Here is an 18,089-nt window from a genome sequence, read left to right on the forward strand (position 1 = left end):
CTTTTGCGAGTTGGATGCGCTGGACCAAGATTAGATGAGTTGGAGCGGATTATACTGCTGTAAACATATACCTAGACGGACCCGGACTTTACGGAATCCACTAATTCTCATGATCATGATCGATCGTTTCTTTTTTTACCTTAGCTTCGGGGAGAAAAAGGAAAAAGAGTTTCCCTTATCTCGAAACAACTGACATGTGTAACGTTACTCTAGTTACCAATCGGTGTTTGAATCCTGTCTGTACATGGGGTTCCTCCTGCCGAAGACTTACACAAAGTTGAAAAATCTTAAGATCATCATCTCGTTATGAGCTGGAGCAGGGGCGCTTTTTGGAGATACCGTTATCATTATCATCATCATCATCATCGTCGTCGTCATCATTGTATTGAGGACTTGGTGACAGAGATGGAAATTCGATAGGATGGTATGGTCGAAGTTTGCTTACTCATCTTTCCTACTTGTATATCCTATCCTCAGGGCTATCAGCGGGACGCTACACAATAGTACAACGCCTTCTCACGTAGATGCTTTCGGATTCAAAATATCATCCAGTATCTCTCTCCAAACCAAACCCGACGCGCGTGTTCCTCTTCGTCTGCTAAAGCAAGGAACCAAGGGACCAAGCTACCATTCTTTTTTTTGGTCTCTCTGCTCTTTTCGAAAAAGGGTTCCATCTGTTACCTCGCGAAGGCTTGAACAGATTAGACTACTACTGTTCGTTATTCTTTACGCTGCAATCCATATCATTCATTTAGCGTCGTCATGTGAGGGTTACTCCCCATTAGTCTGTTCTTCCTCCTCAAGACAGGTATTACGTACTAAAAGCAATTTATCAACGGCACGGCAGACCGAAGGGTCTCTCGTCTTTTTTTTTTTTTGTCCCTCATCATCATGAGGAAGGGATTTGGATATGATCCTACCTAGAACGGGATAGGAGCTATGTTCGGCTAGCTCATACCAAGATAAATTAGATCAACCCAAGAAGTAGACATTGGACGTGTTTTCGTGCTTTAACTACGGTAATGTCGTGACTATATCAATAAATCACTTTGGGTCTTGTAGATCGATCAAAAAAATCAGAATCGAAATATCGAATAAAAGAAAAACCACATTTGTTTTCTTTCTAAAATCATATTGACTTACACTGATCGATTCAGTGGAAGATAACGAACAAATCTAGTGACCTCAAGATCACCTGGACCATAGACATCTTAGTATAGAAGCATAGACATCAAAAGACAGACTTAGAACCAAAATACCAAGGTCAGATGAATCGGCAGATCTGAAAATGTTCAATCCCAGCCTTCTCTAATTCAACCGATCATTCGTCTCGAAACGTTCCATCTTTCCAGAAAAGTAGGCAATCATAGACCTTGTTAGAGACAGTGCTAGAAATACTTTTAACCTGATTTGGAGGATCTCGGCATATTTATAGGTGAGTTTCATCCAGTTTCATAATTTCATCATCATCTGTCTCATCCTCGAACGTCTCATGTATCATACACCGGGATCGACATGTCTCGTCTCGGGTTATCATACTTGAACCTTTCGGCCTTTTCCAAATTTCATCTGTCCCGAACAGTTGAGACAAGCTAAAAATCTTATGCTCTTAGACTCATCTGCACTTCGCTATAAGTATTCGATACCGATCCGCCTTCATCATCCGACTTGGTCATCATGGGATCTTACACTATGAACGCACAGGCTGGACCTTCCTCTCCTTCGTCAAGATTCACACTTGGTCCTATTATATCGCCAACTATGAAAATGATAGCTCTAACTGAACAAGAGATAGATCTAGGTGAGTAGGACGCTGTCAAATTTTGATATATATGAGTATTGATGGATGGCTGTAATGAAGATCACGATGAATCCACCCCAACCACGCCTAGACCATTCAACACTTCTTTGCCTGTGACACCTCCCAGACCCGCTCGTTCACCTCGTCGATCTATAGATTCTTCCCATCATCGACCGTCCATTTCAAGTGTTCACAGCGGTATGATCACTCATGACTGGACGCCTCTTCGGATACAGCCCTCACATCGCAAACCCTCTTCATCCTTTCGATCGTCAATCTCGTCCACACATCCTGTTCCCGGCGACGAGAATCGTTGTCGTGTCTCATTCGACGCTACTCCTGTTCCACCTTCCATCAGCGGATTTTCATCAGTCGCCGAAACACCAACTGCTTCTCGAATTTCACTCGGTCAATCCACACCGGTTCGAGAGCAGACAGTGATCAACGATGAGAGCAAAAATGTGAAGAAAGCCAGATTTCTCGAAGCTCCGTTGATGACTAGATCGGATTACGGTACTAGCTCAGATACTGCCTATACCCATCGATCATACCTTTCTGCTTTCACTGGTGAAGATGGTCCAGACATGTATGCGGAGGATTTCAGGGTACCTGTAGATGAAGCGATCAGATCTGTTCCGGGTGTAGTAGGATTGGGAGAAGGCTGGGCAGGTGGTCCTCAGAGACGAGAGAAGAAGAAATGGTTCCAACGAGGCGAGACCGTCGAGGAAGATCCTCTTTCATTGTGGAAAGGCAATGAGCAGAAAACCACTTCGCCCATCAAAGGAATATGGAGCAGATCAAAGAGGAACTTGTTTGGACAATCTTCGCCTGCTCTACTGAGCGAGAAACAACCTGAATCACAAACACAACCACCTCGAAACTCAACTGTAATAGGAAAATTGTTTAGTCTGAGTCGATCAAATCTCGTATCACCCGATCCTTCACAACATGCTAATCCAATCAAGAGTAAATCGAAACGATTCAGTCTGGGTATATTCTCTTCATCCGAGATTACACTTCAACAAGATCCTACCATTGCTATTCACCCTTCGCCTTCTATGCCTGCTCTTTCCCTTACTAAACCTCCGAACCCCACCCCACAACGACATAGACAGAAACAATACAGTCAATCGTCCCTCGCACGATCTGAGGGAGATCTATCGATGTCGGAACAGATTCCTCCACGGTCTTCATCTCTTCAGAAACAAGGCTTACCACCACCTTGGAGACCCTCATCCATGGTACTGATTAACGGTGGTCAAAGAAACTCGATGTTACTCGTACCTCCAGAACAAGACGGGAATGCAACTTCGGAATCAACTACCTCATTGGAAACTCCCGCTACTTGCTTGAGCTCCACTTCGTCCTTGTCCAGGGGTCATGCTCTTACTAGAACAGCTACTTTCGGGTTAGATGACATTGCTGTGGAACAAAGGATCGATGAAGAGAATAATATATCAGAGGACGAATCGGATAATGAATGGGAACACGTTAGAAGGGAAAGTACACCGAATACCAATGGGATGGGGAAAGATAAGGATTTACCCCGCGTGCCCTCTCCACAGCAGAGGCCAAGTTTAAAACAACGACGAACAACCTGGTTGAAGAGAATGAAGAATGTCTTGATCTCTTCTAACACTCAAGATAGCTCTACAACTTCGATAGGTCAGACAGTTGATCGGTTGTTGACTCGACGGAAGTCATCAAAATCCAGAGATACCACCGTAAATCCCGAGTCTTCTATCAATTCGGGTGAACCTAGGATGGAACCACTGAAAACATCGCCTCTCGCACCTAGACGTAAAGCAAGTAGGAGCAGACATCGAAGGAACTCATGGATGATTCGGTCTTCCTCGTCATTGGCTAAGCGATTGTCCAAATTAACTGAACAAGTAGAAGGGGATATTGGCCGTGAGAACGTGGGAGAAGAAGAAGAGATTGATATTGAAGATGTTGATCATGCCAATCGACTCGCTTCTCCACTCGGCTTTGCATCGTTTGAGCCTTCCGAAGTGAGCAAGAATAGGAGAAAGATCTCGAAGAAAATAGATTTGTCGGAAAGGAGGCGATCATCGAATTTCTCTCTGTTAGCTATGAAATCACGACGAAGTAGTTGTGTGCACCCTTTGGGTGATATCGATGGATTACCCGGATCGATCTCTATGCCAGCTCTGTCCAAGTTGACTACGACTGATCTAAACCTCCGCGTGAGTTTGGATGGTGAGGAATTGGGATTAGAAGATATACTAGATGAAGAGAGAAGAGGAAGTATCGTACAATCCATCCGATCCGGTACACCCATTCCTTCATTGACCTGGACTCCGAGAGAACAAGCTATTGAGAATACTCTGGAAACCTTATCGAGGAAATCGAATAGTATTAATATACAACGATCACCTTCGCCCAACCCTTCCTATAGGTCAAAGATGAAAGCAAGACATGCTTCCTTACCTCTCAACACCACACATATATCAGACATCAATATGGATGAGAGGCGTACTGGTGCTAAATCCCATAAGAGGACTACGACTGTGTCGACTATGGATAGTACACATTCTACGAATCTCATTACACCTAGACATCCTAATGAACTGGCCACTTTCCTGGATGCTCTGACGCTCATCAGTCCCAGTACACCAGTAGAGGAAGAACCCATCGTTCCGGAAATTGAAGAAACTCTGGGTGGTCTGACTGTACCCGGTAACGAGAAGAGGAATAGTATCAACACTCATAGGTTTTCTGGTGAGAGTTATTTGACTCAACCATCATTGTACGATACGGATGAAGGTGAGCCGAATTCCTCTCGAATCGATAACAATATTCTGTATAGGTTTGAGCTGATAGTCGATTTCGTTGATGATTCGTAGTTGTTCAAGGTCATGCGATTAGAGTGGATTCCATCGAGGATATGCAAAGACAAGCTAGTGTTATCTCGCTGACGGACATAGGAAGGAATTGGTCAACGGGTTTACAAATGAGCAAAGCTTAGTTCGCTTCTGATGTTGAAAAGGTTGTACAGTATAGGAATAAAGGAGATATGCAATTTATGGGTGCTATATACCAAAGGATAAGACAACTCGATGTATGCATCATGTTGCGTTGCTCGATGTAGTATATATACTGAAGTACATCAAATGATGGGTACATGCCATATTATATGTCCGTGTTTATTGATTAAAGTCGAATCGATTAGATGACATACCATATGGATATAAATCCATCTACATCTAGAGATTCTTTCCAGCTAACAGCGCAGCGATCGCAGAGATGAGACTAACAGCAGCAGTGTTGGAAGCAGTTGACGATGCTTCACCTGACGAAGTGGAAGTCGAGTTGGAATTGGTAGAATTGGATTGAACGTTCATAGCGTTATTTGCAACTTCTTTCGCTGCGTTTGAACCACCACCTGCCTCTGCGGCAGCATCAGCAGCAGCAGCAGCAAAGCTTGAACTTCCAGGTGAATCTGTTCTAGCTGATAATTGAACAGTGAGATCCTCCGAGTTGGTAGTCATATAGACGTTTTTAAGGAAACTGTCACCTAGTAACCATGTTACGTCGTCTTTGATCGTCCCTGCTGAAAGGGATGAGAGACAGTCGCCTGTCAAGTCGTCAGAGAGAGGTTGGAAGAGGAGGTCACGAACGTCAATCCTAAATGCAGCAGTAGGTAGAATACAAAATACGAATTAGCCGAATATAGTGATGAGATTTGAGTTTGAGGGAAACTCGGCCCGGGACACACTCACTGGAAAGCAACGTTCCCGAACGTCATGGTTATTTCTTGATCGATCGTACATGGTATAGAGAACATACCGCCTCCGACACTAAAAATGGATCAACTACATCAGCACCAGTCACCGGAATATTCACCTGCATCTGGTGGAGCTTACTCGGCAGCACCGTTGATCTGAGCATGGAAAGCAGCAGCACTGTTCATTGTATGCTATCAGCTACTCAATAATCATTTGATAATTACAAGAAACCTACTCGGCAGGAGGAGCAATCATTAGACTAGTACCTGCATTGACAAAGCAAGTTCCATCAGTTATCCATCGCCATTCGAGCCGAGCGGCTAAGAGAGTGACGAACCAGTATCTAAGATGGCTTGTCTACCTGTTACAGCATCCGTTCCATCAATAGTCACAGCAGCCATATCAACCTGCCAGAACCCTTCTTGGCTCGTCACCTGGAGTGTTTGGGTGGTAGTTGCATCGAGTTTGGCATTGTTGGCCTGACCAAATACGAGTTCTCCGTTATTCTCTCCATCGGCTACGTGACACGAGTCAAGTCCAGCTGTCAGTACTCAGGATCTCAACGGATAGGGGCAGAAAGAAGGAACAATAAAATAGACTCACTCAATCTTCCCAGAGCTATACCTAAAATCGGATTTTTGATCAATCCTGTAGAAGCCAACGATTCGAGTGGAGTCTGTACACCTTGATTGGAAAGTTTCTAAACAGAAAAAGTACGATAATTTAAAAAATAAGTCGGGGTCAGTCCCAATTCTTTCGTCGTTTTGGAATAACAGGCACCATGATATGAGATCGGAACTCACACCCAGAGCCAAACCTACTAGTCCATCGAATGGAACATTGCTAGCTGAGAATTGTACACTCTCCTATACCATCATGCATCACAGAGATCAGCCAGCGTATACATGAGAAGTCGATGATGACATAAATTACTCGACCAAACCCAACTCACTTGAAGTGTTACACCCATCACATGATTGACCATGGTCATACCAGCTATACTCATTGTGTCTGCAGCTAATACACCAACCACTGATCCGGATCCATAGGTTACTTGGAACTGAGTTTGAGATGCTTCTGTATACACGGACACACGAGATAATCAGCTTAGCTGGTCTCAGTCTGGTCATGCGACTAGTGAACGGTGACATGACATACGGAAAGTATCGCTGTTGTCTGTTCCTAGAGCAGTATGATCACCACAATTGGCTACTCCACAACTCCTATAACATCAGAACCGACCTGTCAGCTTGACCCGATCAGAGTGTATCAGTCCAAGGGGATAAATTCACGTAGAAGGCACCCATGTATCTGCACTACCCGTATCCATAATCATTAAGAAGGTTTGAGCCGGCGTACCAATCTGGATCTCACTGAGGTAACCTATCTCACATACAATCCCCATTAGCTATGGGATCTCCCCATAATCTGATAGGACCTCAATGTATGAAAATAAAAACGAAAGACATACCAATATCATTAGCCTCGATGATATAATCCAAACCGCCTTGAATCAATTCACTATCACTATTCTTGAGAGATACATCCTGTAAAGCTTGGATGGCAGCTTCTGAGAACCCATTGGCGTTGGATCCAGAAGCTATAGATTGACACAATACAAATCTGTTAGCTTGTGTTTCTATGGGATTCCCCTCCAAGCTGGGCGACTAACCTTTCACCGTGCCTGTAGCTGCGGCTGCTCCTCCGCCTGTCCTGTTCAACTCGGCGGCAACATGGGGGATGGCTCCGGTCGGGGTAGGAATAGCAGAGGTATCGGTAGGTGGCCACCATATTCTCTTCTCCCGTTGGGGAAGAGAGGGAAGTGGGTTATCGGGGATGTACATCCTCTTGTCGAGCTTGGGATTTGACTCGATGGCTCGTCTCTGGAGAAATCACCATAATAATTAGGTCAAGTGCGTTGATGATTGAGAATACAACTTACTCTCTCGAGATTTCTTTGAAGGAATTCCTCTTCAGAAGGTGGCACGAGTCTCTCTATCATTGATAACTTCCATCAATATCACTCATTGTGGATGAAGTAATCAAGAGTCGCCCAAGGACTTACTATACCTATACATTCGCTTGATAGCGGCTTTCTGATGCCTTTCGAAAGCAGCAACGGGGTGCTCTCCATCTCTCGCAATTGGGATCTTCTTAAGTGCCAGAGTGTGTAGAGGCTCAGGTTGGAGGGGTGCCGAGATGACTAGGAGGGGAAGCAGAACAAAGAGGACAAGGAAATGTTGGGTCAACATCTTGAATTGCGGCTAGGTCAGTCTGTTGACTGTATATGGGGTCGATGAAGGGAATGAAGGTTGAGTTGGTGACCAGCACAAACTAGACTTGAGAATGAAACGAAAAAAAGGAAGAATGAGAAAACTAAATATCAAACAATAACAAGCAAAAGCGAATTGAAAGAGCAGTCCAGCTGCTGAAATGAAAAAGATATAAATGTAGGAAGGGAAGATAGCAAAGTGGACAGTATGGGGAATGTCAGTCATCTCTGCTTGAGGAGTCGTCTATATATGACCGCGTCGATGTGAGAGAGGCTCCTTCATGCCAAGTATACTTACAAAGAGACCGGCTGATTCTCGCAGATGGTATCTCGGATGATGATGAAACAACGGTGCAATCGGATCCTCGTCGTCAGGTTGAGTGTCAGTGTCAGTGTCAGTGTCAGTGCTTATTCCCCGTATGCTCGTTGTCGTTCGAGGCAATGGTTACTATGCTCCTGGAAGCTTCGCTGGGACCCTTTGTGTATGTTAGTGTATACTGGGAGTCTGCGATTGTGTCCTATCGATACAAGAAGGATTTTCCGAGTTTCTCTTGAACATGCTTTGACGATGGTAATTTAACTTGTCAATCGTCATGTCGTATCGATCTGATTGCTGGAATCAGATCAAATCGGTGATCGCCGGGTATTGTATGTAGGCTTGCGTGGTCCGGGCTTAGGCCTGTGTTCTGACTGCACCTCCGATCGACCCATGCCAGGACAAGCGGTGCCCGAAGCACACCGAGCACGACGTCATCAAAACACATCCACACATGCAGTCAGAATCAAGCACTGCACACGACGCCCATCGTCACCCAGACACCCAACCCATTCAATCCGGGTCTCAAACCTTACCATCAAGCTCATTGTTTACATACATACATACATACCATCCCACCATCAACATCAGCATGATATGTGTACTTGCTGAAGGATAGGAAATCAGCACGGCGGCGAGGAAATAAAGGGATAGTACATATAGATCAATGGATATATCTCACCGTCAAACAGTTGCTGCTCGTCAAAGCGATCATTTAACCGGTTATCCTACCTACTTGTTCCTTAACATCGATCAACATGTCACGTTCACCCCCACCACCAGCTCAACAACCCTCACCCTCGAATTTACATGCCCCGCCGTTTCCTCAACCTGCTACCTCTCCTGATCAGCGGGAACCTTCGCCCAGACATCCCCACGCCGAGCAATTCATCAATGCGGCGACTAAACATGTTTTCCCTACTCATCCTGCACCAGGAAAAGAGCAAGAGAGGGAGGATGAGCAAGCATTGGAGAATGCAAAGGGATTGGCACAGCCGAAGGAGGAGAAGGAGGAAAGACCGATAATAAGTGGTACACCATTAGATGAATTGCCTTATACACCCGCGTTTGAAATTCCCTCGGTCAGATTCGAACCTGCCCAAGAACAGAAAGAAGAGGAAGAAACAATAACGGAAGAACAAAGATTGGAAGAAGAAGAAAGACAAAGTGGAGATGTCATAAATCCCATTCCTCAAACCCATTCAAGAGGCGACGTTTCCTTGTCTAGTTCTAGGATGACCTCAACCTCGGTATCACCGGATGACCGTGAAAGCGATGAGGATGATGAGTATGGTGACCGAATGACCCAGAGTAGACCTGGTTTTGGTGCAGGTAAAGATATAGGATCGGTGAGTGACACAGCTTTTCCTTAGTACCGATGAATTCTATCTTGCAATGGATGTGTGCACTTGCACTATCTTGTACGGATCATGAGAGGATGATGGCCGCCGGTCGGTCAAAGATGTCGTGTCCAAATGTATCATACAAACACAGAAGTGACCTTCGTCAAACCTCCATCAACCACGTTCATGACCTTATCTGGGATATCTCCATACACACACATATCCTTGCCATCCTTCCTTTCACTCTCAATTCGATCGACATGCTGACCAACAAATCTTCATTCTTTCTTTGTTTCCCTTCAACATATTGTACAAACACCGAAATTGAAACCAAAAAACCTATACACAAACCATTGGCCACGACTCCTTCTCACGGGATTACGATGTCTACTTCTACACCGGCTCAACCTGTGTCACGCTTCCGACAAAAGGTTCGAATGGGTGCTTCAGCACTCGTATCCGCTCTGAACGCTCTTCCGTGGGATGATGAAAATTCCAGTTCTAGTTCCAGCGAAGATGAAGAGGACGATGACTCATACCCTCCTGCAGGTTCAAGGAGACAGATAGCAGCATCGGTTATTCACGATAGACAGGATAGACCAAGATGTAAATACCTTTCCCACTCGTTCATTTTGCCACCCTTCATCGTTACCATCACTTGAAATTCAATCCGATATTGAAAGCAATCACGCTGACATCATGCCTATTTTGCTTTCTTTTGGAAACATAGTCAGCCGACTAGGTTCCTCGCTTCACACAATACGGCCTCTAGCTCAATCTCAATCTCCAGCAAGCGATGATCCGAACAACGACACCATGGCATCTCAACCTACACACACACCGCATGGTATTCACCCTCTTCATCCTCTCCATTTCCCTTTCAGAGATAACACCATAGCTCGCCGAGCTCGTCGACCAAATGAAACGGAACTCGCATACCAGTATGCCGAAGCTGAAGCTAGAAGGAGAAGTCTAGAAGCATCAGCAAGCGACGTCAGCTCAGAAAGCAGCGTTCCACTGCCTCAAGCCTCTACCGACATTTCCCGTCGCCCGAGTGATCCTCTCAGCGATACGTTAGATATAGATGGAAATGCCAGAGAGATGCTGAACGAGCAGATCAGTCATGAAGAGGAGCTTGGTGAAGCGGAAGAGAGAGAAGAAATTGTTCGAGCTGCCGAAACTTCCCCACTAAAAGCTCCTTTAGACCTTGCTCCAGTGATAAGCGAGTATGAGCAGCAGGAGATGAACACGGATGCAGCTTTGCGACAAGCGGACAGTAAGGAGGAACAGGTGATCGAAGAAAGTATACAACCTAATGAGTCGGAAAGAAGGAGGTTGAGGAAGGAGAAATTGGCTGAAAGGTTGATGGAGGTCTTTGGTCTGGAAGAAAGAGAAGACGTCTTAGAGGAAATGAGGTGTTGGCTATTGAGGAGTGTTAGTAAGTGCAGCAAGACAGATCCCATACGCTTCCGGAGCTGACATTGTGATCATAGTGCTCAAAGGCTATATGTATCTCACCAAGCGGCATATCTGTTTCTTCGCCAATATGCCAGACAAAGAAGTGAGTCGCCCAATTGGCAGGAGATGGTGTGAGATATTCAGCTAACTCAGTACCATCGATAGAATCTTGTCGTCAAGACTGGACCTTTATCTAAGAAAGCTTCTCGAACCAAGCTTAACACAAAGTTTTGGGTAGTTCTCAAGAACGATGTACTGAGCTGGTACGAATCTACCGCAGATCCTTATTTCCCCAAAGGCAATATATCCCTCCAATACTGCTCAAGCTGTGATGCGGTAGACGAGACGAAATTCAAAGTGAGAACGGCGGAAAAGAACTATACTTTTTCTGCAGATACGGAAACCAGTAGGGACGAATGGATCAAAGCTATTCAAAAGGTTATGTTTAAGATCCAGCATGAAGGAGAGAGTGTCAAGGTCAGTATTTGGGCGTCAATGTGTCAGTACAGAAAACCAAAGCTGATTCATCTGCGTAGCTTATCATTCCACTCCAAGCTGTTCTGGAGGTTGAGAGAAGTCCTACATTGGAGTTTGCTGAGACCATCGAGGTAAGCCAAAGCGTTGCATGGCTTCGAATTGCAGCTGATAAGAAATATCCAGATCAAATGTGTCGATCCGGAAGATCAGATGTCAGTCGAAAGCTACTTTTTCGCCTCCTTCCAGGACAACGAGCGTGCATACAGCAAAATACAACTTCTTCTGGACGAAAGACCTTCATCGGACCTCCCTCGGATTTCTTCAGCCGTCACAATACATCAGCAGCCGGTGGAGTCACTCGAGGATAGCGTCAAAACAATCAAACGCCCCGAGCAAGTTTCGGATACTTCCAACGCGCATCATCTTGGCTTGAAGAAAATAGGATCTGTTCTTCGACCATTGATATCTCGAAGTAATGATAAGGTGAACGAGACCGACCAGCAAAAATCAGGTCTAACGATACCTTTCCTATCGAACAAAACACATAAGTCGTCCAACGACAGTCTCGAGACAGTGAGAAACGAACCACTGATCGAAGGGGAAGTAGAATCTCCGGAAGAAGGCGATTTTGATGATGGATATCCACCTAGACAGAATGGTCCCCCACCAGCGGGTATGACTCATGACGACCATCGAAATAGCTGGGGACCATCTTGGATCCGTAAACCAGCTTCCAAGCTGTTCGGTACTTCCCCAGGTAGTTCCTCGTCTTTGGGTAAATCACCACCTGAATATGCTTCTGGAATCTCAAGATCGTCAACTACTCGTACCAACAGGCGAAAGCAGAACTCCGTGACTGAGATCGTGGAACCTGCTGTGCCCAACGCGGAAGACAGTAGTGATGATGAGTTGACTCAGAGGCTCAGTGGAAGAGGAGGTAGATTGTCGTTCGCCTCTGACGTTTCCAGTGGCAGTCAGATGGTTCAGAGTCGATCTGACTACTCGATGATGGAGGCTTCGGAATCTGGGCAGAGGGAGGATGACGAGACTGCGCATAAATTCAGAAGCGTATTTGCGCTAGGTGAGAAAGAAGAGCTGATCGATCGTAAGTGTGCAAAGGCCTGTTTGATATGATATGATGCTGATACAACTAAAATAGACTTCCCCGGTTATCTATATCGGGTACTACCTGTCTCAGGTCGATTCTTTGTATCGACGAACTACTTCTGTTTCCGATCTTCTCAGCTATTATACAAGACCAAGGTGAGCTTACCTCTACTTAAAATATTGACCAATCTGACAGTATATGGGCAGATGATCATCCCTATCAAGGATCTGTACGGATTAAAGGCTCAAAAAGCCTTCCGATTCGGACACTCTGGTCTGATTGTAGTGATCAAGGGACACGAAGAGCTTTTCCTGGAATTCAGTTCTTCAAAACGACGAAAAGCTTGCGTAGCGCTATTGGAAGAGAGGATGGAAGCTGTCAGAGTATCTGGAGAAAAGGGTGAACCCGATCAAGCCGATATAGAGACTAGAATAATGGAAGATCTAGATGAGTCTGTACCTATCGAATCGAGAACGACAAACAATGTTCCACCCGTATCACCTTCGCCTCTCTTCGGTTCGACAACTTCGACATTCCTGGAGTTCAAACCTGAACCTATGAGGGTGACTTGTTTGACCATTGGAAGTAGAGGTGACGTGCAGCCTTACATCGCACTATGTAAAGGTCTACAAGCAGAAGGCCATCATACGAGAATTGCATCGCATGGCGAGTACAAGGATTGGGTGGAAGGTGTAAGTGCCAATTGGCCAAATTCCAAATTTCAGGAGCAACAGCTGATCAACGATGAATCCATCCCCTCAGCATGGAATCGAATTTGCCAGTGTCGGTGGAGATCCGGCTGAACTGATGCAGATGTGTGTGGATAATGGAATGTTCACCGTGTCTTTCCTGAAGGAGGGGCTGCAGAAGGTAAGTTGGAATGCTCAGGGAAGCGTATCATCTGACTGAATGCACAAGCTGACCGCTCCTTAGTTCCGAGGCTGGCTCGACGATCTCCTCAACTCGTCCTGGGAAGCGTGTCAAGGATCGGATTTATTGATTGAATCACCTAGTGCTATGGGCGGTGTGCACATCGCAGAAGCTTTGAGAATACCTTACTTCCGAGCTTTTACAGTGAGTATCAAGCACTGGCGATCTCACCATAGAGCGTAGCTGATATCTGCAAATACAGATGCCTTGGACGAGAACTAGAGCTTATCCTGTAAGTCTATCGTCCAGTTTCATAATCATTTCAGCTGATACCAATTCGTCTAGCATGCGTTCGCTGTGCCCGAGCACAAACGAGGAGGCAGCTACAATTATATGACCTATACAATGTTCGATCAAGTGTTTTGGCGAGCTATATCCGGGCAAGTCAACCGATGGAGAAGACATGTTCTGAGCATAGAATCAACCACATTCGAAAAGCTGGAACAACACAAGATACCATTCCTTTACAACTTTTCACCTTCCATCGTACCTCCTCCATTAGATTGGACAGAATGGATTCACGTCACCGGATATTGGTTCCTGGAGAATGCCGATGAAAGTAAAGCCAACGAGAAGAAGTGGACGCCTCCCGAAGGTTTGGTAGATTTTATCGACGGTGCTCATAAGAACGGTAAGAAGGTCGTATACATGTGAGTCCTACTGCCCTTTTAGCTGGAGTCAGTTGGCTAATTGCATGGCAACTCACATAGCGGATTCGGTTCCATCGTCGTTTCAGACCCAGAAGAGATGACAAGATGCGTCGTCGAAGCTGTGGTCGACAGTGGAGTGTGTGCGATCTTATCAAAAGGTTGGTCAGATAGAGGATCGAAGTCAAAAGGTGAAAGTACCGGTAGTTCAGATGGAGCGGATGGAGTCAAATATCCTCCCGAGATATTGTAAGCTCTTACCGTGCCCATGCACCGTCAGATCAGAGCTGACCTGGATTTTATAGCTCTATTGACTCGATCGACCATTCTTGGCTGTTTCCCAAGATCGACGCCGCCTGTCATCATGGTGGTGCAGGAACGAGTGGAGCGAGTTTCAGAGGTGAGTCGGGATATGATTTGGGATTGCCGTTGGGCTGATAGAATACTATCTCAATAATAGCTGGTATTCCGACGATCATCAAACCATTCTTTGGTGATCAAGCCTTTTGGGCAGAAAGAGCTGAATCACTCAATGTTGGTTCTGCTATTCGGAAACTTACCTCCGAAGCTTTGGCGGAAGCTCTCATCAAAGCTACTACCGATGAAAAGCAGATTGCTAAAGCCAGGGTTGTGGGAGAGATGATCCGGAAGGAAAATGGGGTTGCCAAGGCTATCGAAGCGATCTACCGAGACTTGGTGAGTCAATTCATCTTGCTTAAATTTCTCTACCTCAGTATCTGATATTTGTACTTTACTGATTAGGAATATGCGAAATCAATCATCAAACCCGCCCCTGGAACAGAAGACAAAGCACTTGATAAGGTGACCTCCCTCTTACATGCCGATACCATTGTCCCCTTCCGAGCAAGATCCCGATCGAAATCAACGCCTTCGAAATCCGAGAATCAATCACGACATGACTTATCGTCATCTGGTGAACACCTCGGCAATGATGTCCATGCGAGTGATGATGGTTGGTCGGTAGTTTCGGGTGGTAATGGAGGTGATAATCGATCGAGGAATGGTTCAGTATCTTTCTCAAGAAGTCAAAGTGGTTTATCAAGTCCTGAGAATGATAATGGGAAAACTTCCAATAGCAAGACCGACTTGTTTAGTGGATTGAGTTTGGGTAAAGCTCTGCCGATACCTCTGCCTAACCCATTTTCATTGGGGAAGAAGAAGAAAGATCGTTCGGACAAAGACGACGATGGTCAAGAAGAAGAGGAAGAACAGGAAGTGATGGATTCTGCACCTGTGATTGGCACTGCAGGTGCGAAAGACAAGGTTCATGGCGATATACCGATAAATTAATAAGGGGGATATGGTATTATAAGTATAACATTGTACTCGTACTCACTGCGGTTTTTAGAGATTTGTGTGATTATAGACTGTTTGGAGAGATTGAGATGGTTAGATGTTGATTTATTGATCATCGTATTCAGATTTGAACATATTGATTCCAATCGTTTGTAGCCAATTACATTGTTGATACTCTCTCATTCTGTTGACTTTCACCGTTCCTCATTTCAGGTTTTGTGCTTTATATTACCTTTCCTTACTGTACTGTATGATAGATAATTCAACATATGCATGCCTTTTTTATATATATGTCTAAATAACAAAGTCTCAAAACTCCTCTTTGAGAGAAGAAGAGATCGGAACGGGTACGAAAGATTCGTATGGTACTGAAGGAGGGGTATGATTTGCGGAGCAGGATGAGATGGATTTATTCTTCAGCTGCAGCAGCTTCGGCGGCTGCTTTCTTCTGTCGAGTGAGCTGCTTCATACGTCGCATGTAGCTGAAGTCATAGTCAGCATGAGTTCAATCAGATTCTGTGGTCATGGATGATACTCACTCATCGTATTGACATCTGTAGGATAGGGGATATAACCATGTCAGCACATGTCCACTGCTCGAGGTGACGAGGTTCTGATTGAGAAGGACAGAACTTTACTCACTTCTCGTATCCGTGTCTCTCATCTTCACATTTCCAAGGCATGTAGAGCGTCTTGTGTCGACATACATTCAATGGAATCAGGAGACTAATAGGTGGAACCGGGAAAATCATTATATGTCAGTTACGATTTCGTCAAATGGCACTCTTCATCCAGTCCAGTCTAATCCAGTGAATCTCCCCATCACATCACATAATATGGTTCAGTCTCCTCTTTTGGTTCCCTCTCCAGTTATTAATGCAGGACAATCACAATGCCCGACCACTTGCCGAGGTTGATTTGATGTGAATACACGCTCTATCCAAATCACCAGTCGTCTCTGCATATCCCTCGATTACATTGCACTTCCATATCACCCAAAGTGAAGTTATCACTCCACATCTTCCTTTCCCTTCTCCATACGACGGCCTTATCCAAATAATCGTCAAATCACATCCAGCTTTCCATTCCAATTACCCTTCTCTCGTTAGACAGAGGCAGAACACTCAAACAACCTCCTCCAAGTGATGTCGATGTGCTGATTTGATGATACTCATCGAGACTCACGCTGAACACTGATCCCTCCATCCTAATGGCACTCGAGCAGATTCTAATTCCGATTGCGAAGCGGTCGTTGATGAGGTCATGGTGGTGATGGGGGGGAATGCGAAGGATCAAGATATAGGATAGATTTGATTGGAAGCTGGTTTGTGAGCCGAAGAAGATAATGGCCCGTTGCTAAGTTGGGGGGTGGGTGCGTCGAGTCGTTATGGAATTGATATGTGGTGCTATTAAGATGTCGTCTACATGAACATTAATGGTCTGGGATGTGAGTTGTGAGATTGTGCAAAAGGAATAACCTGACAGGCTGAAGCCAATCCTTGGAAAGCAGAGCGGAATCAAATGCACGTGGTTGCATACACATGCATCTCTCGCCCATTGGTGAAGTACGGAAATATTCGAATGTGGCACTCGACAATACCATTTCCAACTTATCAATCTCAATCTATCTTATTCTGGATCTGGGAGATCTTGAGGATTGATGGCGAAGAGCCTTGCATCACCTTCAGGTTGCATTCGATGGTATTTCGATCTAACAAAGAGGAAAAAGATGATTGAGCGGCGTCACTCGGCCTGAAGGTGAAGGTCATATCCATTGGATGTACGAGACGAAGGCATCAAAATGGCATAATACCTGGGACTTACACGGATCCAGAAGCCTTGGATGCTCCTCCGGCCTCAGTGTTAGTCTCTCCTGATGCTGAAGCTGATGAAGTAGGGCCAGAGCCAGTTTTTGATCTGGTATTTGCTGATGGTCCTCCTGGACTGGAAGAGGAGGTACTGCTATTGGTTGTGTTCTCGGGCATAGCGAGGAGATGAGGAGGTTGAGCTTTAATATGATTTAGAACGAGAAGGAGAACTTCTTTAGGTATGCATGTCCATCCCTCATTGGGGTATTCAAGAGCTTTTTTCTAATAACGCAACTTAACCCATACAAGATTCTTCCGTTCACTCTCACTCCTCCTTCACTCAACTCAGTCCCGTAAGAAGCGTATCCAACCGCCGATCACCGTAGTCATCCCCTTTTTCAGTTATACTTGCCACTAACAAAGGTGATCGATCATATACTTTATAGGATTGATTATCCATTCCAATCAGTAGAAACTCTTCGGTATCCAGCCTCCGCTCAATCAAGTGAATGAAAAAAGATGTAGATAACTCGGAGTTGCGCTGAGATGTGAGTGAGTTCGACCTAAAACTCAATCTCGGAACAGACTCTCAAAATGGTGGTAAACGAACACTTGCTCTTGTTTTTTGTGAATTGGAGCTACGAGGAAAGTGCATGATAACCAACCCTACACAAGCAAGCAAGAAAGGAAGTACAGAGTATATACACATCTACTTGAGACAGATATAAACAATCAACGAAGCTCTTATGTTTGATGATCTATGAATAGATCAGACTCTATGAATGAATGAAATGGTAGTGTATGATAATTATAAACATGCGCGAAACTTGTCCATCCACCAAAGTATCGCTTAAAAGCTCTCC

At 45.1% G+C, this 18,089-nt stretch overlaps 6 protein-coding genes across 6 annotated transcripts; 3 read left to right on the forward strand and 3 right to left on the reverse strand.

Annotated features, from left to right (window-relative positions):
• Nucleotides 1-1,677: 1,677 nt before the first annotated feature.
• V865_007396 (uncharacterized protein) lies at nt 1,678-4,790 on the forward strand (the record flags this gene model as incomplete). The annotated part of the gene is made up of 3 exons (XM_066231143.1): nt 1,678-1,801; nt 1,862-4,588; nt 4,669-4,790. The coding sequence occupies 3 exons, from the start codon at nt 1,678-1,680 to the stop codon at nt 4,788-4,790; spliced, it is 2,973 nt and encodes a 990-aa protein (XP_066087240.1).
• A 238-nt stretch (nt 4,791-5,028) lies between these two features.
• V865_007397 (uncharacterized protein) lies at nt 5,029-7,802 on the reverse strand (the record flags this gene model as incomplete). Its single annotated transcript, XM_066231144.1, has 14 exons — nt 5,029-5,449; nt 5,545-5,622; nt 5,689-5,727; nt 5,786-5,816; nt 5,888-6,067; nt 6,154-6,250; nt 6,354-6,416; nt 6,503-6,627; nt 6,709-6,773; nt 6,843-6,933; nt 7,022-7,150; nt 7,223-7,433; nt 7,493-7,545; nt 7,616-7,802. 14 exons carry the CDS (start codon nt 7,800-7,802, stop codon nt 5,029-5,031), a joined length of 1,770 nt encoding a protein of 589 aa, XP_066087241.1.
• Nucleotides 7,803-8,896: 1,094 nt separating this feature from the next.
• On the forward strand, nt 8,897-10,223 carry V865_007398 (uncharacterized protein; the record flags this gene model as incomplete). Its single annotated transcript, XM_066231145.1, has 4 exons — nt 8,897-9,487; nt 9,913-9,985; nt 10,071-10,087; nt 10,212-10,223. 4 exons carry the CDS (start codon nt 8,897-8,899, stop codon nt 10,221-10,223), a joined length of 693 nt encoding a protein of 230 aa, XP_066087242.1.
• Nucleotides 10,224-10,297: 74 nt separating this feature from the next.
• Nucleotides 10,298-15,412, forward strand: V865_007399 (uncharacterized protein; the record flags this gene model as incomplete). The annotated part of the gene is made up of 15 exons (XM_066231146.1): nt 10,298-10,919; nt 10,975-11,042; nt 11,105-11,416; nt 11,476-11,547; nt 11,600-12,521; nt 12,576-12,679; nt 12,731-13,216; nt 13,287-13,394; nt 13,458-13,598; nt 13,657-13,686; nt 13,740-14,104; nt 14,165-14,350; nt 14,407-14,501; nt 14,562-14,797; nt 14,864-15,412. The coding sequence occupies 15 exons, from the start codon at nt 10,298-10,300 to the stop codon at nt 15,410-15,412; spliced, it is 4,296 nt and encodes a 1,431-aa protein (XP_066087243.1).
• Nucleotides 15,413-15,827: 415 nt separating this feature from the next.
• On the reverse strand, nt 15,828-16,683 carry V865_007400 (uncharacterized protein; the record flags this gene model as incomplete). The annotated part of the gene is made up of 4 exons (XM_066231147.1): nt 15,828-15,900; nt 15,958-15,972; nt 16,061-16,144; nt 16,604-16,683. 4 exons carry the CDS (start codon nt 16,681-16,683, stop codon nt 15,828-15,830), a joined length of 252 nt encoding a protein of 83 aa, XP_066087244.1.
• Nucleotides 16,684-17,047: 364 nt separating this feature from the next.
• V865_007401 (uncharacterized protein) lies at nt 17,048-17,403 on the reverse strand (the record flags this gene model as incomplete). The annotated part of the gene is made up of 2 exons (XM_066231148.1): nt 17,048-17,129; nt 17,243-17,403. The coding sequence occupies 2 exons, from the start codon at nt 17,401-17,403 to the stop codon at nt 17,048-17,050; spliced, it is 243 nt and encodes an 80-aa protein (XP_066087245.1).
• Nucleotides 17,404-18,089: the final 686 nt, after the last annotated feature.

Source organism: Kwoniella europaea, chromosome 2 (genome assembly GCF_036810445.1).
Source record: "Kwoniella europaea PYCC6329 chromosome 2, complete sequence".
NCBI classification, from domain to species: Eukaryota; Fungi; Basidiomycota; class Tremellomycetes; order Tremellales; family Cryptococcaceae; genus Kwoniella; species Kwoniella europaea.